This window comes from Apodemus sylvaticus, chromosome 4 (assembly GCF_947179515.1).
Source record: "Apodemus sylvaticus chromosome 4, mApoSyl1.1, whole genome shotgun sequence".
Lineage (NCBI taxonomy): Eukaryota > Metazoa > Chordata > Mammalia > Rodentia > Muridae > Apodemus > Apodemus sylvaticus.
Window position 1 is genome coordinate 79,234,282 of NC_067475.1, and position 27,109 is coordinate 79,261,390.

General features: G+C 44.5%; 1 protein-coding gene across 1 annotated transcript; it reads right to left on the minus strand.

Annotated features, from left to right (window-relative positions):
* Positions 1 to 1,676: 1,676 nt before the first annotated feature.
* On the minus strand, positions 1,677 to 26,338 carry Cct3 (chaperonin containing TCP1 subunit 3). The gene is made up of 14 exons (XM_052180148.1): positions 26,191 to 26,338; positions 23,822 to 23,883; positions 22,551 to 22,601; positions 22,410 to 22,472; positions 20,950 to 21,046; positions 17,461 to 17,578; positions 14,113 to 14,299; positions 11,866 to 12,015; positions 9,496 to 9,628; positions 9,240 to 9,321; positions 4,939 to 5,119; positions 2,791 to 3,036; positions 2,301 to 2,432; positions 1,677 to 1,997 (listed from the first exon to the last, which is right to left on the minus strand). Exons 1-14 carry the CDS (start codon positions 26,219 to 26,221, stop codon positions 1,893 to 1,895), a joined length of 1,638 nt encoding a protein of 545 aa, XP_052036108.1. The 5' UTR covers positions 26,222 to 26,338; the 3' UTR covers positions 1,677 to 1,892.
* Positions 26,339 to 27,109: the final 771 nt, after the last annotated feature.

Consider the following 27,109-nt stretch of genomic DNA (forward strand, 5'->3'; position numbering starts at 1 on the left):
CCCCAACCTAGAGACAGGTTTCTCTGCAAGGTCCAGCCCGACTATCCTGCAACTTTTTCAGTAGACCTGGCTGTCCTTGAACAGAGATCTGCCTGCTGCTGCCTGGAATGAATGCTGGGATTAAATGCATATGACATCACCTAGGCAAGTTTTTGAAACCAGGTTTTATGTGTGACTCTGGCTGTCTTTGGATTTACCATATAGGATTTGGCGACTGTGGTCTTTAATCCCAGCACTTGGGAGGCAGAGGCAGGCAGATTTCTGAGTTCAAGGCCAGCCTGGTCTACAGAGTGAGTTCCAGGACAGCCAGGGCTACAAAGAGAAACCCTATCTTAAAGAAAAAAAAAAAAAGAGGAATTTACTATATACTCAGCCTCCTAATTGCTGGGATTACAAATTATAAAAGGTTGTGAGCAGCCAAGTAAGTGGGAATCGAGGGAGGAGCAACCAGTATGTGTATTAAACTTTGAAAACGTTTATGTGTCTGGATATGAGCACATGATTGGGTACCTAAAGAAAGCAGAAGAGGGTAACAGATTCCACGGAACTGTAAGCTACTGGGTGTTGGGAACTGGATCTGAGTCCTTTGGAAGAGCACTGAGTCATCTCTGCAACACCCTGCTGCTACACACACACACAAGACACTTGGAGACTGGGTTTGTGTAGCCCTGGAACTCACTCTGTATTTAGCCAAGTGCTGGGATTAAAGGTGTGCACCACATGCCTGGCTCTTAGATGCTAGACCATATCTACCTCTAAGATTTATCAATTTATATTCACCTGTTTGAGAATTATTTCCATATCTTTTGCAATTACCAAACTGGGATCACTGGTCCCTATGGAGGGAAAAAAAGTAGCTGTGGCTAGCCTGGACCAGGCTATACAGACCAGGCATTTATGTGTGTATGCGACACATGTGGGGTAACTAAGAAGGCTAAAGAGGGATATGGATTCCCTGGAGCTGGAGTTAACAATGAGCTACCAAATGCAGATGCTAGGAATTGAACTTGCTTGTCTGGGAGAGCAAAAGCTCTTCTGCACTGAGACAGCACACTTCTTTGTAGTCCAGTCTGGCCTTTGACCCAGGAGAACCCCACCTCAGCTTCCTGAAAGCTGGGATCCCTTGCTCCCAGGCTTTAGTGTGATGTCTGTGAACGTAGGTGCACATGCCCCACTGGGGCTACTGAGGTCAATGTGGACAACTTTTGGGAACCTCTTTGCCTTTTCCATCCACTATAGGAACTGAGGACTGAATGAATGTCTTTGCTTTAATTGCAAGCACTTCTGCCCACTGAACAACCCCACCGGCTCTGTATATATTTTGTCTTTGAGACAAATGCAGCACAGGCTAGCCTCCTACTGGCTGTGACGGTTAGTGTAGACAGAATAAGCAGGAGGGAGTGTGTGGATTAGCTTGATTAAAAAACCAGCCCAAGCCAGGTGTGGTGGAGCATTCAGAGCACCCTGGAGGCAGAGGCAGGCAGCAGAACCACACCCAGGTCTACACAAGTGAGACCTTGCCTTAAAAAAAGAAAGAAAAAAAAAAGCATGTGTGCTTGCGTGAGCAAATAGTAACTTCACTTGTCTCCTTTGTTCCTAGTAAGGTTTTCCACCTCCTCTTGCATTGCTAGGAGGTAGAGATGTGACCCAAGGTTGAAAAACACATGACAACGGTCTCAAATGACTTAGATTTAATCATTGGAAGCAAACTAAATGGAAAGCTTACAATAGAAGAGATACGTGTCAGTGCGTTTTGCAAACCGAGATGGGACAGACTGGGGGCTGCCCTCAACCTGATCCCTTGCAAACAAAGATGTCCACAGTGCTCCTGGAGCTCTGGCTCAGGAGAGGGAGACTGCTGGTTCTGTGCATCGAAGTCACCTTGCCAGCACTCACTCCTGGCCAGCATCTGGAGCACTGCTCTGCCGGTTCTGGTCATCACCCTTCTTCTTGTGGCCAGAGACAATGTCATCAATCCGCAGAAGCAGAACTGCAGTCTGAGAGAAAAACAGGTCAGCAGAGGAGGGAAAGACACTGTTTCCTTTTAGCTTTCTCCCAGCTCCTCCCACAGAATTACCATTTTATCTGGAATCTTCCTTTTCAGAGTCTCAAAGGAACAAAGAAGTTCTACCTAAGCAAGGACTATAACTAGTCCCTGGTTACACTGTGCTGTGGAAGCTAAATGTCAGTAGGGAAAGGAATTCCTTGGGAGATCTTTGGGGAATACGTGGCCCTTCCTTTTAGACACGGAACAGAGGCGAGGCTGGTTATCTGGACGGAAACAACATATGGTGTCTTACCTCCACGGCTGTTTTGTATGTTTGTAGCTTCACAGCCAATGGCTCCCAAATACCCAGCTCTTTCATGTCCACCAAGGTGCCAGTCTCGCCATTCACACCCCAGGTCTCACAGCCCTCCTGTGTGTGCTTGGCCTGCAGGTAGGATAGACACAAGTAGGGAGAGTACAATAAAGCACACTCTGTCAGAGAACAGACAAAACCAAACCACTGAAACCTGATAGCTAACAAGGACGACTACAGATTCTGAGAAATGAGCTAAAAGAAAAGCTCATGGCAAAGTCAAGGCTGACGTCTGCTGAGGAAGGACACAGAAGGTGGACTTCTGGTCTACACACACAACCACACCTATGCAAATGTGTGCACAAACATAAGTGTATGTGCACTTATGAGTGTGAACACGGACAGTCAAAAAACCATTTTTTTTCACCTTAGGTTTTGTAAAAACAGCTTGCCCTACCTAGGCAAAGCATGAGCGTAGACAAGAACTCACCCGGAGGGAGGTCAGCAGACGAATGGTGCTGGCCCCACAGTTCTGGATCAGGGTCCGAGGGATGACTTCTAAGGCCTGGGCCACAGCTCTATATGGCCACTGTTCCACACCAGTCATGGCCTTAGATTTTTCTGTCAAGGCATGGGCCACAGCCATCTCAGAGGCGCCACCACCAGGCACCAGCTGAGGGTCCAGCAGAACGTTGCGGCACACTTGCATGGCATCCTGGAGGTTGCGTTCAACTTCCTTGGGGAAACAGAGACATGGCACCGTCAGCTCAGTGATTCAGAGAGCTGAGACATCAGAGGCAAAGGATTTTCTGACTGTCAAGCTTTTAGCAAACCACAAAAAGAGGGCACCTGGGAGCCCTCTGTGAGTGGCAGAGTGATAGTCACATTCTAACCCAGGAATGTGAGCACCGGAGGGGCCCGGTAGGAGGGTCAGGGGATGTTACACTCAACCATGAGGTTCGGTCTTTATGTACTGTACCATCAAGAAACAAACTGCATTTCTCCCTCCCTTCCTAGTGCCATCCACCAGACTGTAGGTGTATTGCAAACTGTCCTTTGCTTACCAGCTACGTATCCTGGAAAGAAAAAAAATCACTCCCATTGGGAGTAGGGATAGGGTTATAGTTTCAAGTTAAATGGGCTGCTTCGGCATTGGCTTAGCTGTTCAAGGCTCTTGCGAACAAGCCGGATCACCTATGACCAATTCCTAGGACTCGGATAGTAGAGGGAGAACAGACAAAGGGAGGAGCAGTAATGCTGGGGTCTATGGTTTAACGGGAGCCACAATGAGTACATATGGGCTGCCACCCATATGAAGTCACACTGAGCCACCAAAGTGAGATCCTGTAACACACACACACACCCTTGCTGGCCTGGAACAAATCCACAAAGATCCACCTGTTTCTACTTCCTGAGTGTTGAGATTAAAGGAGTAGTAACACCACAGACAGCCTTTGTCATTGCTTATTCTCTTCTTATTTTCTAAAGATATACTTATTTTGTTTGTGTCCCCATGAGTTTATGAGAACCATGTGTGTGTTTGGTCCCTGTGGAGAACAGGATTCCCTGGAAGATCAACAAGTGATCTCACCACTGAGCCTCTCTCTCCCATTCCAACTGTTTCCATTTTGTTTTGAGACAAGGTCTCCCGATATATCCTCTGCTGGCCACAACTCTTGGTAGAGCAGGCTTGCTTTAAATTCAGAGAGCTGCCTGACTCTGTCTCCAGAATGCTGGGATTAGAGGCATTCACTACAATTTTCTGGCCTGTTTTTATGTTTGGAATCTTTTTAAAAAATTATTTATTTTTTGTATTTATTATTTTATGTTATATATAAAATATATATTATTTTATGTATGTGAGTACACTGTCTCTTATCTTCAGACACCAGAGAGAACATCAGACCCCATTACAGATGGTTGTGAGCCACCATGTGGTTGCTGGGAAGTGAACTCAGAACCTTTGGAAGAGCAGGCAGTGCTCTTAAACTCTGAGCCATCTCTCCAGCCCTTGTGGTAGTTCTGAGACAGGATACTGCTATATAGTTCTGGCTGGCCTGGGCCTCAAAGAGGTCTGCCTGTCTCTGCTTTCCCCACTCCCTGCCGCCTCCCAGTGCTGAGACCAAAGACATCACCACGACAGCCCGGCTTGTGATTTTACTTTTTAAAGACAGGCTTATTGATTTCCAATAAGCCTGCCCCTGTACCTCCACACTTTCAAACTTGTATGACCTTTCTGCCTCAGCTGCCATACTAGGCTACCAACACACAGCTATTTCTACATGGAGCCCATCTTCAATTCCTCTCTCCTTTAAGCTGAGTGTGGCCCCAGACTCTGTATGCAGAACAATCCATCTTTCTGATTCACTGCCACGCCTATGTGGGCAGAACCCGGCACTCAGTGCTCCCATTATCCTCTTCACCATCATGTGAGTGATTCTGCTCCTTCACACATCTATGGAGACATCTATGTAGACATGTAGCCACAGGCCAATGTAGCATGGACTGAAAAGAAAAGCTGCTAAAATACATCTTTTTCTTTTAAAGTCGACACATTAAATTTGTTACTGTGCTGAAAAGCTGACAATTCCAGGGTGGAGTAACGTCACACTTGGTCACACTGCCAAGGCTCACTCACCGAGAGTATCTCTTTGCTGGCTCCTCTAAGAAGAATGGTGCAGGCCTTTGGGTCTTTGCAGTCAGTGATGAATGTAAAGTACTCATCTCCAATCTTCTTGATCTCCAGTAAGCCTGCCCCTGTACCAACATCCTCTTCTCTCAGTTCCTCGGGTCGGCTGACTATCCGTGCCCCACAGGCTCTATTGGAAGGAGAAGATGGAGAGGTTGTGACTTCAGATGTTTTTACCCATCTAGTGGTCTACACTCTGTGGTCAGAAGTCTGAACTGACTGGCAGGAAGGCTTTAAATGCATACAGGCCAAGCTTCTTAAATTTGGCTTTAGTAATAAAATTATATATACACACGGCAACCAATCATAGCTGGATTCAAGTGTAATTCTTAGATAATAAAATCTGGACAATGAATTCCCACACATAACTCAATTGAGTCTGAATGCCAATAAGTAGAATTATAAGAGGGCCATGGGGTGGCTCAGCAGGGGCCATGCTTGCCACACGAGCCTGAGGCCGAGTTCCATACCCATGTAGTGTAGTGAACAGGTCTGGCCCCCATACTCATATATTTGAATCCTAAGCCCAAAGGGAGTGACAGTATTAGGAAGTGTGTCCTTGTCAAAATAGCTATATTCCTGTGGAAGAAGTGTGTCACTGTGGGGTGAGCTCACTACCTTCGGAACCCTCAGCAACTTCTAGAGCACCGAGTCTGCCAAGACTGCAATTCTCCCACCGTGGTGATAATGAACAGAACCTCTAAAATTTTGAGCCACCCCCAATTAAATGTTGTCCTTTATAAGTTATCTTGGTCATGGTATCTCTTCACAGGAATAAAACCCTAACCAGACAACCCAGAACCAAAGAAAAGGCACCAGAACACTCCAGAAAGTCATCGTCTAACCTCTGGTGTGCAGTGTGGCACATGCATGTATCCCTTGTAAGTGTAATAAAAAAAACACTATACTAAAAGATTCCAAAATCAAGGAAGCCTGAGAAAAACTTGGGGTACACATCTACTATTCTAGCTTAGGAGGCCGAGGCAGGAGGATTGTGGATTTAAGTACAGCTTTGAATTCCTGACAGTCCAGATTATAAACATGATCCAATGACAAATGTTAAAAGTTTTCTTTTGGGATAGTCTCAATCCAGTTTGTTTTTTTTCTTTCTTTTTCCTTTTTTCTTTTTCTTTTTTGGAGACAGGGTTTTTCTGTGTAGCTCTGGCTGTCCTGGAACTCACTCTGTAGACCAAGCTGGCCTCAGAAATCCACCTGCCTCTGCCTCCCAAGTGCTAGGATTAAAGATGTGCGCCACCACTGCCCAGCTCCAGTTTGGTTTCTAACGTCTCATCCTGTTGACTCTTCCTTCCAAGTGCAAAGATCACATATGTCTACTAGTACCAAGCAGGTTTTATTCCCTCCTCCTTCCATTTCTTGCTTATTGAGACAGAATCCCTCTATGTAGGCTTGGCTATCCTGGAGCTACTATGTAGATGGTACCCTAGGCTCAGAGATCCATCCGCCTGTCTGTGCTAGAATTAAAGGCCTAAGGCACTACACCTAGCTCAGGATAGCATTTCTTTTTCTTTTTTTTTTTTGGTCTTTGGAGACAGGGTTTCTATGTAGCCTTGGCTACTCTGAAACTCACTTTGTGTGGCAGGTCGACCTTAAACTCAAGAAAGTCCCCCTTCTTTGTCTCCCTAGTACTCCCTAGGCCCAGCCTACATGGATATCATGTCATCCTTCATGTAAACTTATGGGAACAAGGACAAAAACTAAGTATACATATGCATGCCTAGAACCATTCTGGAGCAAGCAGACACAGAACTCACTTGAACTGAGCTATGTGCCTGGTAGGTGATAGAGCTGGGATATCAACCACCTCCCAAAGCGCCCCACATTCCAATGTCTTGTTCCCTTTGGCAGTTCTACTGGAGTGATAAAGTCTTTATGACTTTGGACCAATAGAAAGGTTTTCAGGATCAAAATCAACCAACAAAAGACTGGAATCTTTCCCAACTGTGAGCCAAAATGAACTTTTTTTTCAAATATTTGTTTAGCGATGAGAAGTAACCCAAAAGGTTGGCTTTTTAAAACTGCATTTACTTTGTGTGTGCACGCGTGCATGTGCACAGAAGACAACTTGTGAGAGGCAGTTCTATTCACCTTGTGGGTCGGGTCCCAGGGATCAAACTCAGGTGTCAGAACCATTAGACTCCCCACCTCCCTTTTTGGAGACAGTCTCTTTCAGTTCTAAAAGATGGCCTGGAAGTAATTCGCCAAGGTTGACTTCAAGATTACTTAAGGTAATTAATCCTCTTCCCTTAGTCTTCTACAGTGCTAAGACTGCGTCCTGAGTGGTTGTTTTGTTTTGGGATGCCCCATGTAGCTCAGGCTATCTGGAAACTCCCTGTGTAACTGAAAATGGCCTTCGGCTCTTGACAGCCTCTTGCTTTGGTGTACCCAGTGATGGGGTGACAGGTGGGCACTGCTAAGCCAGCTCAAGGAAAGAAACACACACACACTACAGACACACACGACGATCAGGGTGCACACATGGGAAGCAGAGGCTAGTTTTGTGGACTCTGTTCTCTCCCTCTACCTTTACAAGGATCTGGGGATCAAATTCAGTTCCTCAGGCTTTTATGGCAAGTTGGCAGTGCCTGTCTTTACAGGAGTCACCCTGGGACTGCCTGGCCCACCATGGTTTTAACCTTTATTTCAGGCTGCCTTTAGCTTACTACACAACAGAAGCTGTCCTCAAGCTCACGAAGACCCTCCTGTCTTAGCCCTCCGAGGCAGGAGGTTATGTGCACACCATCACACTGCTTTCTCACTGAGCCTCTGCAAAACTGGTGAGTGCAACACAGTCCCTCATTTAGTCGTAACTCATTATGTTTAGTTGTGGGGCACACACGTTGAGTTGGGGGTTCTCTACTGACATTAATCCCAGGGATTGAATTTAGGTGGTTGAGCTTGGAGGCAAATGTCTCTATACCCTGAGACATTTCAACTACTCCCATCCTCAAGTTTTACTTTTTGGGTTTTTGAGACAGGATTTTTTTTTTTTAAACAGCCCTGGCTATCTTGGAACTTGCTCTATAGACTAGGCTGGTCTCAAACTCAAGAAATCAGTCTGCCTTTACCTCCTTAGGGCTGGGATCAAAGGTACATGCCACCACATCCAGGGTCAATTTTTCTTTTTAAATAAAATTTACTTGTGTGTTTTTTAATGTATAAGTGCTGTCTGTATGTACACCTGCAGGCCAGAAGAGGACATCAGATCCCATTACAAATGGCTATGAGCCACCATGTGCTGGGAATTGAACTCAGGACTTCACCTGAAAAGCAGTCAGTGCTCTTTCTTTCCCCTAAAGATTTATTTATTATTATATGTAAGTACACTGTAGCTATCATTAGACACACCAAAAGAGGGCGTCAGATCTCATTACAGATGGTTGTTAGCCATCTACCTCTCCAGCCCCAAGCCTTTTCTGTTTTAATAAAAGTTTTGTTGGTATTTTTTGACAGTTTCTGCTCTAGAACTAACTATGTAGATCAGGCTGCCCTTAAATTCAAATAGCTCATTTTTGCCTCCAAAGGTACAATTACTTCTGCCAGCTGTAAAAAGATGGGGGACTGACCGAAAAGATAACTCAATTGTCAAGAGTACTCTTTTGGAGGACAGTAGCTAATTCCCAGCACCTACATTATTTGTTTCACAAATACCTGTTAACAGACAGATGCCCTCTTTTGGCAGCCTTGGTCACTTGCACTCATAGACAAATTTTAAGACAAGGTCTCACATAGCCCAACTGGCCTCTAAGGATCCCTTGTGAACTGATTCTCCTACCTTTATGGCCCTAGTGTTGGAGTTATAGGCCATAATAAACTAGCACTAGAAACAGATGCCCTGAAGGTAGACATCAGCGCACTGAAATGGACAGAGGAGCCACTGTCAGAGACACCACGCTTCTGCTACATGCTGAGCCAGTCAGTCCAGGTCACCAGCCCTGAGTGCTCTACTACCTGAAAGCCTAGGACTGGAGAGGCGGGAGGACCGCTGCAAACCCAGGTCGGCCTGGTCTGCAGTGATGCAGGTCACTGACGGATACAGAGCAAGAGTTTTTCTCAAAAAAACAAACCAAACCAAACCAGAAAACAAACAGATTATTTTTACCACCGAATCAAAAGTTCTGAGAGAACAGAACTTTTTGATAAGTAGTTACTGCATTCTGCACTATTTCAGGTAATGAATATACTGCAAAGCTAAAATAAAATGAAAAACTACCTTTAAGTGGCTTACGTACCTAGCAATGCGGTTATTGTCTGTTTTCCGGACTCTGCGGATGGCTGTGACATTGGCCCGCATGAGGTAGTGCTGAGCTAAATCTGAAATTCAAGAGTAGACGTGTCAGCTAGACACCCGAACTACTGGCCTCTGAACTGGTTCTATCCTCAAAGTATTTAAAACACACAGCTGTCTTTGCTAACCCCAGGGTCAAACCAAACCCCACCACTCACCCTTGTCTACCTCAAAGACTTGAAAAACAAACGGGGCCCTACCTGAGATTCCCTTTTCTGTGATGACCACGTCAGGTTTCAGTTGGATAATATCCTCACACAACTGTTGGATGTACTCTTCTTCCATTTGCAGGATGCGGGTGAAATCCTCCTCTCGTGTAATCTCAATGTCAGTCTGTAAATGAAGAAAAGGCCGACTGAAGCTGTAGAGATGGCTCATGGCCACACCACCTCCAGTCGGATCTGTATGACAAGTTCCACAGACTGAGGCGATAGAGCTCAACAGAGGGAGGACTCCTGGAACTAGCTATGGAACTCTTCGCCGGAGAAAAATTATTGAGCCATAGTTCTCTTGGCAACTTATCTGTCTTAAGTTTCCTATTCCTTTTCTAATTTATGACTTCACCTCCAGGAGAACCAGCGCTTTACTTTATAAGTCATGTATAAGATAATATCGGTAACACTTTCCCAACAATAATAAATGGCTGCACGTGTGCCACCGGAAGGTTTTGGTATATTGGTTAAGAAGGCCTCAAATATAAAAGAATTAAAACAGTTTATAAATTTATGCTTTGAAGAGTTATAGAAGAGCAGGAACTAGAAGTTAAATAGTAACTGATCATAAAATTTTTTTTAAATTTGCCACTAGTTTTAGATGATTTTTGTATTTTGATGTATCAAATGATCATAATAATATCCATTCTACCTGGCTGCTTCATTGAATACATCTTTTTGAAGTTGTAATACTTGAATGATTTTGTACTTTGCTGTGCCAAATGATTATTGCAATGTCCGTTCTACTGTACTGCTTCATGGAACACAGCTTTTCAGTGTTGTAACACCTGTTTCTCTATGCATAAAATCCCCTACTTGAGAGCTGCAGAATATACTCAGGTTCAAACTGCCTCTGTTTCTGTTTGTCACTGCTGAATCCTTACCTCGAGGACCCCCATCCCAGGGACCCCCATCCCCGGCTGGGGTGGTCCATGGCAGCTCAGCAGTCAGGAGCAGCACTCACAGCTGCCTGGAATTCCAGCTCCAGGGGATCCAACTAACCCGCACCCACAGACACATACGGCAGTTCCCCACAGACCTTCACATGCACGTCTAGGCACACACTCAACAACCTAACTTAAAAATGAAAATAAAAGCCAGGCAATGGTGGCGCATGCCTTTAATCTCAGCACTTGGGAGGCAGAGGCAGGCTGATTTCTGAGTTCGAGGCCAGCCTGGTCTACAGAGTGAGTTCCAGGACAGCCAGGGCCACACAGAGAATCCCTGTCTCGAAAAAAACAAAAAAACAAAACAAAACAAAAAAACCCTAGGCTGATGAGGAGTCACATGTCACCCAGTTACTGTGCTCCCTCTACCCAGCCCTCTCGTGTACTCCAGAAAATGTGAATCTGAATGTCAAAACTTCACGTGTTTTACACTGAGCTGGACCTTTTGTCTTATTAGTTAGTGTGGATGAGTAATTTAGATCTTAATTTCTTTCTACTTTGGCATTTTTAGGATAGGGTCTTACTCAACCCAGGCTGATCTCGTTTTCAGCCTCATAAGTGTTGGGATTACAGGTGTAAGCAACCGTTTCTACCTGAATTCTGGTTCCCAAACATTTTTAATAGGATCCATTGGCTTAGAACATGGAAGTCCTTACACTCTGTAAAGTCCTGTCAACAGTAAAGTTAAAGGAACTGAGAGACTGCAGGTGCTGCTGCATTAGAAAGGTGGTCATGCTGTAATTCCAGCACTCAGGAGGCAGAGGCAGGCAGATTGCTAGTCTGGACATAGCTGAGCTGGAGACCACCTAGGCTACACAGGAACACTGTCCAAACTTTCCTAGACTAACCTGTAAAAATAAGATCTTCAAACTGAAGTCAAAGGAACTCGGTTTGAAATATGACAAAGTCAAACATTGAAAAAAGTGAATTAACCTTGTTTGGATTAGCTCTGACCCAACCGGTCTTCCTGCCTCGTTCATCCACCCACAGAGACAGGACGCATCTATATATGCACGTCTCAAAGATGCAGGACAGATTTACTTCATTTTTGTCACTTTTTCCTCAGTCCTGGGTTTCAGACTCCTTACTTGGAAAACAAAGTAACATCAAACTATGTTCAAGAAAGAAAGAACAGTAAATGGCAGCACACAAGTGACTTTACTGCCACTTGTTCATATTAGCAGTCAAGAGTCCACTTCAAAAAAAAAAAAGGCTGGGAGGCCAGGGGTGGCAGCACATGCGTTTCAATCCCAGCACTTGGTAAGCAGAGGCAGGTGGACCTTTGTTATAAGTCTGAGGCCAATCCAGTCTGCATAGTGAGTTAGTTCCAGAACAGCCAGGGCTATGTAAAGAGAACCTGCCTCAAAGAAAAAGAAAAAAAAAAAAAAACCAACCAGTCTAGGGACCTTACCTGGCTTTCTCCTTTCTTGTACTCCAGAGAAGAATCCAGTAGCACAATTCGAGGATTCTTAATATAGCGGCGCATTCTTGGATGGGTCACGTCCTTATTGATCATAACTCCACGTAAGACGCATGAGTCTTCAATGATGCCCCCAGGTATCTGAGCAAGGAAAATATACTTTAATAATAACCGAGACTTAATAACCGTGACCGATGGTCCATCAGACAGCACTTGCTGCTCCCCTGCCTACAAGCCAAACCCACCTCAAGGCGGTCCCCATATACACCTCTTTCCCAGAAGTCCAAGGTATCTCTCTTCCACGAAGCTCAAGACAAACTAATTAAATAGACAAGTAACGAGCTGTCTATCAGTTCTAGGGCAGCCTGAGCATCAGTGAGCTCAGGTCCTTTAGGAATACAGTGAGAACCAAAACGAAGGCTGCAAATATGTTGTTGTTCCTGTGCTGGGACATACTCTCTCTACACACTTGTGGCTAACCTCCATCTCACAAAGATCCACCTAAGAGCATCTACCAAACACTGGGATTAAAGGAGCTGTTCACCATCAAGCTGGGCTGCAAACCTTTGGCTCCTTAGGCCAATCTTGGGCCAGGACCCTCAACCTGAAGGATGAGATCCAGGGGCCGGGCAGTGGCTGCACACACCTGTAATCCCAGCACTTGGGAGGCAGAGGCAGGTGGATTTCTGAGTTCGAGGCCAGCCTGGTCTACAGAGTGAGCTCCAGGACAGCCAGGGCTACACAGAAAAACCCTGTCTCAAAAAAACAAACAAATCACTGTCTTGACAAAGATTTGAAAGGATCTACTTGGGGGACTAGAGAGATGGCTCAGTGGTTAAGAGCACTGGCTGCTCTTCCCAAGGTCCTGAGTTCAATTCCAGCAATCACTTGGTGGCTCACAGCCATCTGTAATGGAACCTAGATGCCCTCTACTGGTGTGTCTGAAGATAACAATGGTGTATTCATATACATATAATAAATGTCTTTTTAAAAAAAAGACTTCCATCATTAGGCTATTCCCACAGATTTTTAGAGTTGGGCTCCATCTGCTGACTCTAAGATATTACACTAGCTACTACTACACCCTGATCTTTAATTTAGTAAAAATAGGAAAGCCTTTGTACAGCCCTGGGTGTCCTGGAACTCACTTTGTTAGACCAGGGTGACATCAAACTCAGAGAGACCCCGCCTGCCTCAGCCTGACAATTAAAGGTGTGCCATCACTGCCCAAGCAAATTTTATTATAGTGAGTATGTGATGGCCAATCTTGGTTGTTAACTGACCCCTGGAATTAACTAAACCCTAAGCAAATAGCACACATGTGAAAGAAGTTTCTTGATGGGATCATTTGAGGTCAGAAAGTGACCCACTCTAAATTTGGGCCACACCTTCTGGTGGCAGCCCTCATAGAAGGACACAGGGCGAGGATCTTTGCTGCTTGCCTGCTCCCTGGCAAACTCATCTGGTCTGCTGCTGAGGCATCAGAGTCTACTTCTTTGGGATTCCAAGCAGATTGAAGACCAGCTCAGACAACCACCCTAGAGTACTGAAGGACTACCAGAATCTTAAAAAAAAAAAAAATCTATCAGATCCCATTATAGATGGCCGTGAGCCACTATGTGGTTGCTGGGAATTGAACTCAGAACCTCTAGAAGAGCAGTCAGCACTCTTACAGAAAACCTGATTCTCTCCAGTCCCTACCTGAATCTTATTTTTCTGGCAGGTGACAGCCACTTTTGGAGTAGTCACTCTAATAAAGCCTCTCTTTAATGTTCATCAGTTATGATCTCTAGAGAACCCTAACAAACTGGTTTGCCTGCACGTATGTGTAATACACGTGTACCTGGTGACCTCAGTGGTCAAGAGGGAATCAGGTTTTCTGGAATGGGAGTTATGGATGGCTGTGAGACACCAGGTGGGTGCTGAGCCCTCTACATGAACAGTAAGTGCTCTTAGCTGCCATTTTATCAACCTCAGCACCTGTAAAATTAATATCCTCACCAGTGGCTAATTAACACCCACAGGCATAGATATGGACGTACCAATGTCTTTCCTTACCCTTGTAAGCACTGTGTATGGAAGGTAGTAAAGGCAACAACAACAACAAAAAAAATGCCTAGGTTTTTGTTTCTAGTGCAGTTCTTTCTAGTTCTACCTAAGTAAGGACACCCTGCTCTGAATTGGAATGACCATGCCAGATACTTAACGCTCAAGCACACACCGGACTGACTAGCTTACCTTTTCCACCCTTGCATACTTCTTGATGTCAATTTCCTTTCTGCCATTCTCTTCAAACTGCACAGTCTTAACAGCATCTAGTGCAATGTTGCATGCCAAAGAGGACCACCGACTGATGACTTTTGTAGTAATAGAGCTATTGATGATGTTCAACATCATATCACGGTTGTTCACATCAACAGGGGTACTGGAAAAAGAAACCCAGATAGCAGTGAACATTAAACATTTTGACACAATAACTCATTCAACCCTCCGAGCATGCCAAGAGGCAGAATGAGGTGGTTAAAGTGAGATGACATCCTGCTAAAGTTTCAAATACTGCTAAAATTCCTAAAATACTTTACAAGGCCAAACAGATTTTAGGGAAGAGGCAACAGCTTCCAAAAGCATCATCTAAAATGTTCTAGGGGGCTGGAGAGATGGCTCAGCAATTAAGAGCACTGACTGCTCTTCCAGAGGTCCTGAGTCCAATTCCCAGCAACCACATCTGTAATGGGATCTAATGCCCTCTTCTAGTGTTTCTGAAGACAGTTGCCATGTACTCACATAAAATCAATCAATCAATCAATCAATCTTTAAGGTAAGTGTTCTAGATAGGCAGTTACTGCTTGATTAAAAAAAAAAAAAGTAGCCAGGGATACAAGAGACTCAGGAGTTTCAGCCTGAGAATTATGGATCTGATCCCAATTTTGGAAAAAAAATAGTCCCAGGTTCAACCCCAAAGCATCAGGTGTGTTAAATGCCTAATTCTTGGGAGGCTAAAAAGTTCAAGGTTGTCTTCAGTGCTACACAGTAAGTTCCAGGTCAACCTGTACTGCATGAGCCCATTCTCAAAAGGACAGCTTCTGGGACTGGAGGTGCAACCTGGTGGCACAGTGCTTGGCTAACACGCATAATGTCCTGGATGAGGTAAAAGGAAATAATACGGGGAGTTAAGAGTTCAGTGTGGATGAGAGTTGAGGGAGGGGCAGAGAAGGCAGCGATGGGCGGACTAACAAAGAGAACGCATGGATGGTCAGGGCATGGTGGCATACATCTTTAGATCTTTAATTCCAGCTCTCAGGAGGCAGAGGCAGGATCTCTGAGATCTCAGAGGATCTCTGAGGCCAGCCTGGTCTACAGAGTAAGTCCCAGAAGAGTTAGGGCTTCACAGAAAAAAAAAAAGAGTCTTTAAAAGGGAGGTGTGTTTTTGAGGGCACCCTGCATGGGTGAACAACGCTGCTTGACACAGCCAATATATGAAAACATCTGTACCAGGCACAGGGTAATTCCCAATGAGTTATGGATCAGGGACAGTCCGAAGGACACTAAACCAGAAGCCATGGCCACTGTTCTTGATCGTCTATCATAACTGGATAACCTATTACTGAAGACACTGCACACCCCTATTGCAGGATATGGATTATGTCCAGACCTTGTCTAACGCTCAGTCTTGGTTAGAGAAGCGTCTTTTTATCCCAAGACAGAGACTGGTCATCTGTATCGATCTCCACCCAAGGCTTGTGGACGTCTCAGAACAGGTGGCAGTCAGAATGCAATCGCTGGTGGATGTGAAATGCTGTCTGTGGACAAGACAGTGCCACTGCACTCATGACTCACAGCAGCTGTGGTTCCCTCAAATCAAGCCTGTCAAAATCCCAGCATGACCCAACACTTGGCTGAGGAGCTATTGGGAGTTGCTGCAGGAGGAGGGTGGGTCACTTTCTTTAGGGTTGTAACCACTGGTGGATCGTTCATTTCTGCTGCCGGCCCTGCAACCATATGGGCAACACTAACTGGAATCAGGTCATTTGGAAAAAAAAGTTAGGATTTTAGCATTCAGGAGGCATATGTTTTTTTTTTTGTTCAATCTACATAAAGCTATTCTAGACCTGCTGGGGACGGGCAACTTAAAAAACAGTTTAAGTGATTATTTTGAGGGTAGGTCTGGGATAGTGTGGCATATGCTTTTAATCCCACCATGGAATTTGTTCTTTGCTGTTTTGAGACATGGTTGCACTAAGCAGTTCTGGCTGTCCTGGAACTACATAGTCTGGCTTTAGACTCAGAGACCCACCTGCCTCTGCCTTTCATGCAACACCACACCCGGCTTTTCTGTTTTTTGATGCAGGGTCTTTCTTTGCATCCTAACTGCTGGGATTAAAGGCATGCACTTTTATATTCCCCCCCCCCCCCCCAGTTTTTTCAAGACAGGGTTTCTCTGTGTAGCCCTGGCTGTCCTGGAACTCACTCCGAAGACCAGGCTGGCCTCGAACTCAGAAATCCGCCTGCCTCTGCCTTTCAAGCGCTGGGATTAAAGGCCACTTTTATACTCTTTTTATACACTTTTATGCATTATTAGCACCAGGTAAATATAAATGAATCAGCAGTTCTCTACATCCAAGCAGCATGGAAACCTGCTGGGTGCCCCCCCTCACAGCACAGAGCACTGAATTAGCTATACTCATACATGACTGCCTGTCTCCATCTCACACCTTACGTTCATGCAAAGAACACAGACGTATCTCACTTATATACATTTTCTACGGCAGTACCCAAGATGAAAACTTGCAGACAGCTCAAAAGCAAAATTAGTTTTCTTGGAATGGGCATGTGCTGTGTAAGTAAAGGACACACACAGGTCAACATCGGGTATCTCCACATTACCGTTTAAAGATTTTGTTCTCAATGAACCTACAGTTTGCCAGTTCCAACAGAAAGCCAGCAAGCCCTAGGAACCCTCCTGCTTCCACCTTCCCAAACATCACAGGCACATGTTTGGTGACTCTCTTTTCCCCCCTCTACATCAGTGTATGTGTGTATGCTATGTATGTGCATAGAGCACCCATGGAAGGTCAGAGGACACCTTATGGAGTCCTACCTTTACATAGGTTCCAAGTATTTGAACTCAGGTCATTGGTATGCCTATTAACATTTAGATACATTGATTTATTTATTTTTTATTTTTTGTTTTTTTTTTTCCCGAGACAGGGTTTCTCTGTGTAGCCCTGGCTATCCTGGAACCCACTCTGTAAGACCAGGCTGGCCTTGAACTCAGAAATTCGCCTGCCTCTGCCTCCCAAGTGCTGAGATTACAGGCATGCACCACCACCGCCCAGTGAATTATTTTTTAAAATGAGAATGTCTTGACTCTCTCCTCTACTTGGATCTCTTTTCTCCTCACTAAATTAAGCCAGAATTGAAAGCACCTTGTGCATGTGCGTGCACAGGTGTGTGGTGGACGCAGAGGTGGATGCTGGGAATCTCCCTAATGGCTACCAACCCATGCCCTTGCCTTTCTTTTCTTCAGAACAGTCCAGTTGATCGATCTGAGCCTCCACATTTCCCATGTCCAGTCCTGCCCCATACCTGATTTTCTTCAGCGTGCTGACCATGTCATCCAGTGCCATGCGGTAAGCGCTGATCACCACCGTTGGGTGCATCTGCTGCTCTAGGAAGTGCTCAGCCACAGACAGCATTTCTCCCGCTGCAGAAAGGATACAAGCACTATAGCAATGCATTTCAAAGTACCAGGATATGAAAGTAACTTTATTTCCCTGTGCTTCTAAAAAATATCTTTTCCTAAAACTGATCTCACTAAAGACATGTATTTGACTGTAAATATTGACATTTTACAACTTCTATAAACAATTCATAAAGAAAACATCTTTACTAGATACATTCTATTTTAAGATTGACCTTAAGGGTTTATACCCTTTTCTTTTTAACTTTCTAACTAAACATCTACTTTAATTTCCCAAGAAAGCCAGGCAGTGGTGGTGGACGCCTTTAATCCCAGCACTTGAGAGGCAGAGGCAGGCGGATTTCTAAGTTTGAGACCAGCTTGGTCTACAGAGTGAGTTCCAGGACAGCCAGGGCTACACAGAGAAACCCTGTCTTGAAAAACAAAACAAAAACCAAGAAAAATGAAAATAATTTCCCCAAGAAAGAAAAAATATGAAGGGGAAACACAGATTAAATAAAACAATACATTAGGATACAGCCAAACTGCTGTCACTAAAAACAAAACAGAGGAAAAGAGCTCACTCTAACCCCAGCACTAGGAGGCAGAGGCAGGAGGAACAGGAACTCAAGGCCAGCCTGGAGATACTGTTTGGCTGCTGGTTCTCAACAGATACTAACTTATTTATCTTACTCAGCTCTTTATTTAACCTATATATCTTTTTTTTTTCCTTTTTTTAGATTTATGTATGTGGGGCTGGAGAGAAGGCTCAGTGGTTAAGAGCACTGACTGCTCTTCCAGTGGTCCTGAGTTCAATTCCCAGCAACCACATGGTGGCTCACAACCATCTGTAATGGGATCTGATGCTCTCTTCTGGTGCCTGAAGACAGCTACAGTATACTCATATAAATGAAATAATTTTTAAAATACACACACACATACAGATTTATGTGTGTTTTATTATCTGTATGTGTGTATGTGTACCACGTGCATGCCTGATGCCTGTGGGAGGTGACATAATGACATGGGAACCCCAGGAACAAGTTACAGATGTTTGTTCTTGGGAGACTGGTTCTAATGCTTTGACTCAATCAGGAATCTGTGCATTTACATGCTAAAGGTCCACGTACCCAGTTGGTTTTTAATAGGTCAATAAATATGCCAGCAGCCAATGGCTGAGCAAAGGGAGACAGGGCGGGGCAGGACCCTTAAGAGTTGCATAGGAAGCTAGGTGGTGGTGGCACACACCTGTAATCCCAGCACTTGGGATGCAGAGGCAGGCGGATTTCTGAGTTTGAGGCCAGCCTGGTCTACAGAGTGACTTCTAGAACAGCCAGGACTACACAGAGAAACCCTGTGTATGTGGGGGGGGGGGGGGGGGGAGGGGGATGTGCACAGGGACGGGAGAGTTGCATAGGCCACTGGGTTTGGGGTAGCAGGAGAATGTTTAGGAGTGCCCAGTCACTGAGTTAGCTAAGGCATTTCAACAATAAGCTAATGTATATGCCTTTCATTTGCAAATCCAAAGAGTTGCCAGGAGGGTGGCTGGAGTACAAAGTGGAGTAGCCAAAACTCACCAGACACAGTGAGTGAATAGTGGGTGCTGAGAAACCAGATCCAGGCTCTCTGCAAAAAATGGGGCTGGAGATGGCTCAGAGGTTAAGAGCACTTAACTGCTCTTACAGAGGGTCTAAACTCACTCCCAGCAACCAAATTAGGTGGCTCAAAATCATGTGTAATTTCAGTTTCAAGAGGCCTAATACCCTCCCTGACTTCTGTGGGCATTTGTATTCCTGAGAACAACCATCATAGACACATAGACACACACACACACACACACACACACACACACACACACACACACAAAATTTAGAATAAAACCTAAACCACCCCAAAGATAAACTCCTCATATGCATATAAAAATAACAATTCATCTTATCTATTAAGATGACTAGATTATTAACAATTCATCTTATCTATTAAGGGTTCTATATAAAAAGAGCCTTGCTTAAAAACAAATACTCTAAAAGGAAAAAAAAATCAATTCACATACAACAACATATATGTTGATAAAAATGTTGAGATCAGAGGAACTTATTAACCTTGTATTGCCTCTATCAGTAATAGCTTGGAATTAACTACTTGTTTATGATAAATTTACAGAATGAATCTTATCACCCATTACAAAAAACACTTTAAATCTGCCTGCCTCTGTCTCACAAATGCTAGAATTAAAGGTGTGCGCCACCACCACCTGGCAACATTTTAAATTTCTAGAACACACCTTTTGTTTTTGTTTTGAGATTGGGTTTCTCTGTTGTAGCCCTGGCTGTCCCGTAATTCACACTGCAGACCAGGCTGGTCCTTAACTCAGAGACTCACCTGCCTTGGTCTCCCTACTGCTGGGAATAAAAGTGTGTGCTACCACGCCAGGCTAACATATTTATCTCTTATTTATTTATTTATTTATTTATTTATTTATTTATTTATTTGTTTGTTTGGCTTTTTTCGAGACAGGGTTCTTTTTTTCTTCTCTCTTTTTTTGTTTTTTTGAGACAGGGTTTCTCGGTGTAGCTCTGGCTATCCTGGAACTCACTCTGTAGACTAGGCTGGCCTCGAACTCAGAAATCCACCTGTCTCTGCCTCCCAAGTGCTGGGATTAAAGGCGTGCATCACCACCGCCCCTGGGAGACAGGGTTTCTCTGTCTACTGCTGGAATAAAAGGGTGTGCCACCAACATATTTATCTCTTTCTCTCTTTCTCTCTCTCTCTTTCTTTCTTATTTATTTATTTGGCCTTTTTTTTTTGGGGGGGGGGAGGTTGGTTTTTTTTGAGGCAGGGTTTCTCTGTGTAGCCTTGGCTTTCCTGGAACTCACTCTGTAGACCAGGCTGGCCTCGACTCAGTGATACGCCTGTCTCTGCCTCCCAAGTGCTGGGATTAAAGGCATGCACCACCACCACCACACGGCAGGGTTTCTCTGTATAACCAGGCTAACACATTTCTCCCTTATCTATCTATCTATCTATCTATCTATCTATCTATCTATCTATCTATCTATCTATCTATCTATCAATCTATCTTTTTTTTTTGGAGACAGGATTTCTCTGTATAGCCCCGGCTGTCCTGGAACTCATTCTATACACCAGGTTGGCCTCAAATTCAGAGATCTGCTTGCCTCTGCCTCCCAAGCATCTAATTAATTAATTAATTAATTTTGGATTTGTTTTTTTTTCTCTGTATAGCCCTGGCTGTCCTGGAACTCACTCTGTAGACCAGGTTGGCCTTGGATTCAGAAATCCTCCTGCCTCTGCCTCCCAGAGTGCTGAGATTTACAGGCATGCTCCACCACCGCCCGGCCTAATTTATTTTTTTCAGTCTTCCACTTTGCTCTTACCAAGAATAATTACTGATGTGGTCCCATCTCCAACCTCTTCATCCTGTGTCCTGCTAATTTCAATCATGGACTTTGCTGCAGGATGCTGGACTTGAATCTGAAAGAAAAATGAATCAAGAGTACTCAAAGACTTTAAAAAACAAAACAAAAAGTTCCCAAACTTGTCTTTTGTTTGTATGTGATTACATACATGCCACAACATGCCCTTTAAGGACAGAGGACAAATTGTGGTTATTGTACTCTCTTAACCCCTTTGTTTTATTATATCTCTCAGATTAAATTAAAATTAAAACCAGTCCCTGGCCTTTTAATTTCCAGAAGAGTCAGGTAGATGCTGGTAGATCTGTGTAAATTCTAGTTCAAGGTCCTCCATAGCAAGTTCCAAGCCATCTCAAAAAACAAAAAACCCCGAGGGCTGGAGAGTTGTCCCAGTGGTTATTAGCACTTGTTGCTTTCTGAGGACCCACTGAAGTTCAGTTCCTAGCTCTATTATTATTATTATTGGAGGGCTCACAACCACCAGAAAATGTACCTCTAGAAGGTACATCCTGGCTCATAGTGCCTTCCCCTGCCCCCCAGTGTCTTAAGCAGATAGATCACTTTTGAGGGGAAAACTGTCACTGAGAACTCAACCTTTAAAGCTTCTTCAGTTTAGTCCTACAAACACCATAGTGATTGAATTATGTCCTCTGAAGACAGACTTCAAGGCCTAAAACCTCTGACGGAGAGAAACCCTGTCTCGAGAAAAACCAAATCCAAAAAACAAAAAAACAAAAACAAAAACAAAACAAAAAAAACCACAGAGGTATATCTTCTAGCCTCCTTTTGTGAGACAAGTTATTGCTACACAGCTCAGACTGTTCTCTAATCTCAACTCTTTTGTTATTTATTTGTTTGTTTGTTTTTCAAGACAGGGTTTCTCTGTGTAGCCCTGGCTGTCCTGGAACTCACTCTGTAGACCAGGCTGGCCTTGAACTCGAAATCCGCCTGCCTCTGCCTCCCAAGAGCTGGGATTAAAGGCATGAGACACCAATGCCTGGCTAATCTCAACTCTTCTGCCTTAATGCTGAGATACCACTCAGCATATACCACTGTCTGGAGTTTGTTTTTAAGCAGACTAGCCAGGTATAATGTTCTGAACCTACTACAATCCCAGTACTCAGAGGCCTTGAACCTGCAAAATTAATCTCAAATCCCTCCTACCTTTACCTCCTAAATACTGAGATTAGAGGCACACTGTCACCAGGCCTTGATAACCCTTGGGTGTCAGACAGGGTTATTTATTTAGCCCAGGATGATCTTGAACTCATGATCCTACTTCTACCTCTGGTCCAAAAGTGCCGGGATTAGAGGCATACTGAACACCATGCCAAGGTCTGAAAAGGCTCGAGGTATTTGTACAACTGTTAGAAAAGGAGGTAAGAACACAAAACCAAACCAAACAACAAAACCAAACGCACCTCTCGAAGAATGGCATTGCCATCATTGGTCATCACGATGCCTCCCATTGGGTCCAAAAGCATCTAAGAAAAAAGCAAACATATTACAGATAACAAGAAAATAGGACATGGAGTTTGAGTTCCAATAAAACATAGTCCAACCTTCATCATAGATTTAGGTCCCAAGCAGGTCCGGATGATGTCTGCAATTGTCTGTTGGTAAGGAAACACAAAACAGGAAGTAGTCAAAGACTAATGTGAATGTTTCAAAGAACCACTTTTGCTTTAAACGGTTTACCTAGGTAACTCTGACTGGCCTCGAACTCGGGGAGCCCTGCTTCTAATTCTCAGTGATAGCATTAGAGGCATGCTCTGCCATGCCCAGTGCATAGCCAGTGTTTTAGAGATTCATTTTTATGGATATGAGTGTTTTGCTTGAATACATGCTTGTGCTCCAGATGCATGCCTGGTGACTAAAGAGGCCTGAAGAGCACATTGGAGACCCCGGAAGTGGAGTTACAGGAGGTTGTGAGCTACCACCTAGGTTAGGGAATCAAATCTATGTCTTCTGCAAATGTAGCAAGTACTTGGTACTGTAGAGGTGGCTCAGCAATTAAGAGCACTTACTGCTCTAGAGGTCCTGAGTTCAATTCCCAGCAACCACATGGTGGCTCACAACCATCTGTAATGGGATCAGATGTCCTCTCCTGGTGTGTCTGAAGAGTGCCAGTGACAGTGTACTCACATAAAACAAGTGAATTAGAGTAGCAAGTGTTAACTGTTGAGCCATCTCTCCAGGCAGAGCCAGTGTTTAACAATGGCACCTAACAACAAGAATGGTAACTATTTCAGACACAACAAATAAAGGTTCACTGAGTCTAATTCAGTTTTAGTGTCCTAAGAGTTCAGCTTTAATATTTTTACTGACAGTGGCCTCTAGGCCACATGAAATCAAGTCTTCTAATCATTCACTCAAAAATATATTTACTGACCTCAGAGTGGTGACACATGATTTTAGTCCCAGGACTTGGGAGACAAAGGCAAAGTAGATCCCTGAGTTCAAGGACGACCCGGTGTACACAGCAAATTCTAGGCTACCCAGACAAATGGACCTAGATTAAAGTCCTTTCCCTCACAGGGTAACTTCCACCACGGCCTGTCCTGGAACTCCAGTTTCAGGGGATCTGACCTCTTCTAGGCTTTTCGTACACCAGGCATGCACATGGTACACACATGCATGCATGGAGGCAAAACACTCTAAAACCAAAAAACTCCCTTCCTATACCACCATCAGGTAAATGCCTTGGAAAAGCAAGTTTTCCTTTGCCCAATTGTATGAGGTATAGAACCACAGACGTTTGTTATTACAAATAAAGAAGTATTAGGGGAGTCAGTCAGAACAAGCTGCTATTATCTCTTAAAACAAGTGCTACCTTTGCAGCATTGATATTTCCAGATTGAACTTTTCTTCCAGACTCACGCTTTGTGTTCTGACCTAAAAGAGACAAAACACATGTCAGCAGCCCAGTGGACACGGTCAGTTTATTTCCTAACTTGAAAATGTTTACATTTTTATGTATAAATCAGGTGTACAAATGCTTGGCACAACCAAGGAGGTCAGAAAACAACTTTCAGGAGTTAATTTTCTATCACATGGGTGCCAGGGATTAAACTTGGTTATCCAAGTCAGGTATGGTGGCGTATGCCTTTGACCCCATCACTTAGAAAGCAGAATCTGGAGGATCTCTGTGACCTGAAAGCCAGCCTGGTCTATATAGATAACCTGCTTCAAATGAAACATACAAAACAAAACAACAACAAAAAGACCTCCTGTATTAGGCTTAGTGGCAGGTTTTTTTTTTATTTATACCTGCTGAGCCATCCTACTACCAACCCCATTTATCAAGTTTTGAAAATAAAAGTACAAAGTTTTCAGTGCATAACCAGAAGTCAGTTACAACTGTTTAAGACTGAGCATGGGTAGCATATGCCTTTAATCTAAGCACTGATGATGCAGATGGATTTCTGTGAACTGAAGACCAACTTGGTCTATAAAGTGAGTTCCAGGCCAGCCAGCGCTACAGAATGAAATCCAGTCTCAAAAAGTACTTTTAGGGGCTGGAGAGATGGTCCAGTAGTTAAAAAACTTTGGAAGCTCTTGCAGAGAACAGATTCTATTTCCAGCACCAACATGGCAGCTCACAATCTATAACTACAGTTCCAGATCTGATGCAGGCACAGACATACAGGCAGGCAAAATACACAGACCAGGTACATTAAGAGAGAACCTAAAATGCTTCAACCTCATAATCTTGACCAGTACTTTTCTTGTATGCATGCTTACATATTTCCATCAATTCATATCTTGAGATCCTTGAATGGGCATCAGTAGGACTGATTTTTCTCAAGAGCGCATATTCCTTACAACCTCCCTGGGAAGAGGAGCCACAGAGTCTCAAAGATTAGTGACCAAGAAAGTCTGCTTGTGAGGCTGGAAGGAAGGTTCAGCTTCAATTCCCAGCCCCCATGGTGGCTCACAACTGCCTGTTAACTCCAGTTCCAGGGGATGTTGATGCCCTCTTCTGGCCTCCATAGGTGTACAGACATACATTCAGGTAAAACACCCACACACATTGACAAAACCAAAAAAATATCAATCACAGTGGGCCCAGATGATAACTTCCAAGGAATCTCATCAGAGAATAGGAAAAAGACTAAAACCTGAGAGCCAGCCCGTAGGTAAACTTGTCTCAGAAAACTAAAGCAGAAAATGACTTCTTACACCTCTGGCCTGTTTTTTTTTTTGATACTTCTATTTAATTAATTAATTAAATGAATATGAGTACACTGTAGTTGTCTTCAGACATACCAGCTGAGGGTATCAGATCTCATTACAGATGGTTGTGAGTCACACCATGTGAACTCAGAACCTCTAGAAGAGCCGTCAGTGCTCTTAACCACTGAGCCATCTCTCCAGCCCTGGCCTGCTGCTTAAAACCTCACGGACCCGTCTATGTAGTGTCACTGAGCTCCTTTGTCTCTCCTCCCAGTGTGGCCATACTAATCTGTTTTCCTCTTTACTACGTTTAACTTTGAACCTGGCTTACTGAGTTATTCTCAATAGCTCAGGTAACTGACAAGGAACTGGTACTCTTTACTTCTTCACTGAGATGAGTGGCGTTCCCTAAGGAGGAAAGAAGAAAACCAGGAGGGGAATCTGGGAGAACTTAACTGGATGGTGGGAAAGATCACATCCATGATCAGGAACGCAAGGAATGTCATTTTAGAACAAGGGTTGCTGAATGACCGCTACTGAAAAGATGCCACTTCCGATCTGCCGGTCAAGGAAGCTATACTTACCAACTTAACTAACAATTCTTTAAAGAACTACTACAGTCTGCTAAATACTGATGTTAAAGCATAAATCAGGCGAGCTGCCGTGAGTCACGCCTCTACTAAGGGATGGACCGAGGATACGAAGCAAGGCCTACCGTTAAGAACCATTATTACTATCTACACGGAAATCATGCTCTAAGGACACGGGGGCGTGGAGGGTGGCGACTAAAGAACCAAACACGAATGGGATGAAGCGCACGTAAAGACTAGCGACTCCGAGAATGGAAAGTCATTTTGTCAAAAGAAGGCGACAGGAGAGGCAGGAGAAGAAAAGTGGAGAAGGCGCTTCCAAGGCGAAAAGACCACTGGAAAGCACGAGGGCCGAGTCATGGCGGGACGGAGCTGGGCAGCACTGGCCAGCTTGGGGAGAGAGGGGCGGAGGGAGCCATCGCTTCCCTGAACTCACTGAGCACGAGCACTGGACGGTGGCCCATCATGGCGGCACGATGCAGAGCCGAGTATCCAGAGCCGGGGGGAATCGGCAGAACCTTCTGGAGAGAAGAGCAGCGAAGAAAACGCTGCCTCCTTAGGACTGACACAGAAACCTGCTAACCTCTGAAGTGCCGCCAATCACTAAACTCATCTCATTGATTGGCATAAACATAGACCAATCGTCAGTATTAGCCCCGCCCTCTACGCAAGAAAGGCAAGGCAAGTTTGATAGAGAGGGCATGATGTGGAGGACTGGGAAACGCAAGCGCTTGCGCACTAGCGTGGCCGCTCCCGGCCGCGTGCGGACAGAATGTCTGCGCAAGCGCCAAGGCACGGGCGGTTAGCTGGCTCGCTACAGCGCATGAGTGCCCACTAGAGGGTGGGTGCTGGGGTTGAGGCTTTGGATTAATGCTGTAGGTGAGATCATGAAGCTCTGTTTTTTCCATCGGTTCTCGTCCGACTGTGAAGGCCAAGAAAGGCATGATAGTTCTCCACTCTTTATTCCAGCTTTAGCAGTAGAGTAGCCGGAAATACCAGTCGTGGCTAGAAAGATTGAGGCAATGTAGAAGTGGAAGTTGTCCTAAGGGGCGGGGTGGCAACGGCTGCCCCACGCCCCCGAGCATGCTGGGAGTTGTGGTTTACTCCTCTAGATTCGCTGGTTTTCTTTAGAAAAAAAAGAGAAAACACTTGATTTTTAGATGTACCTTTTTTTTTTTTTTTATTGTTTTGCCTATGCGTATGTAGGTGCACCACTTGTGAGAGGAGATCAAGAGGGAGTCTGATCCTCTGAAACTGGAGTTGATTGTGAACTGCCACGTGGGTGCTGGGAAGTGAACCTGTGGTCTCTGCGGGACCATTTAGTGCTCTTAAGTGATAGGAGCTATTTCTCCTGT

Coding starts and splice junctions, on each gene's coding strand:
- Cct3 (XM_052180148.1), bottom strand. CDS start 26,221: ATGATGGGCCACCGTCCAGTGCTCGTGCTCA. Junction 23,884..26,190: donor CCGTCCAGTGCTCGTGCTCA/GTGAGTTCAGGG, acceptor TGTCTCTTTTAG/GTCAGAACACAAAGCGTGAG. Junction 9,629..11,865: donor ACAAGAAAGGAGAAAGCCAG/GTAAGGTCCCTA, acceptor CTTCATTTACAG/ACTGACATTGAGATTACACG.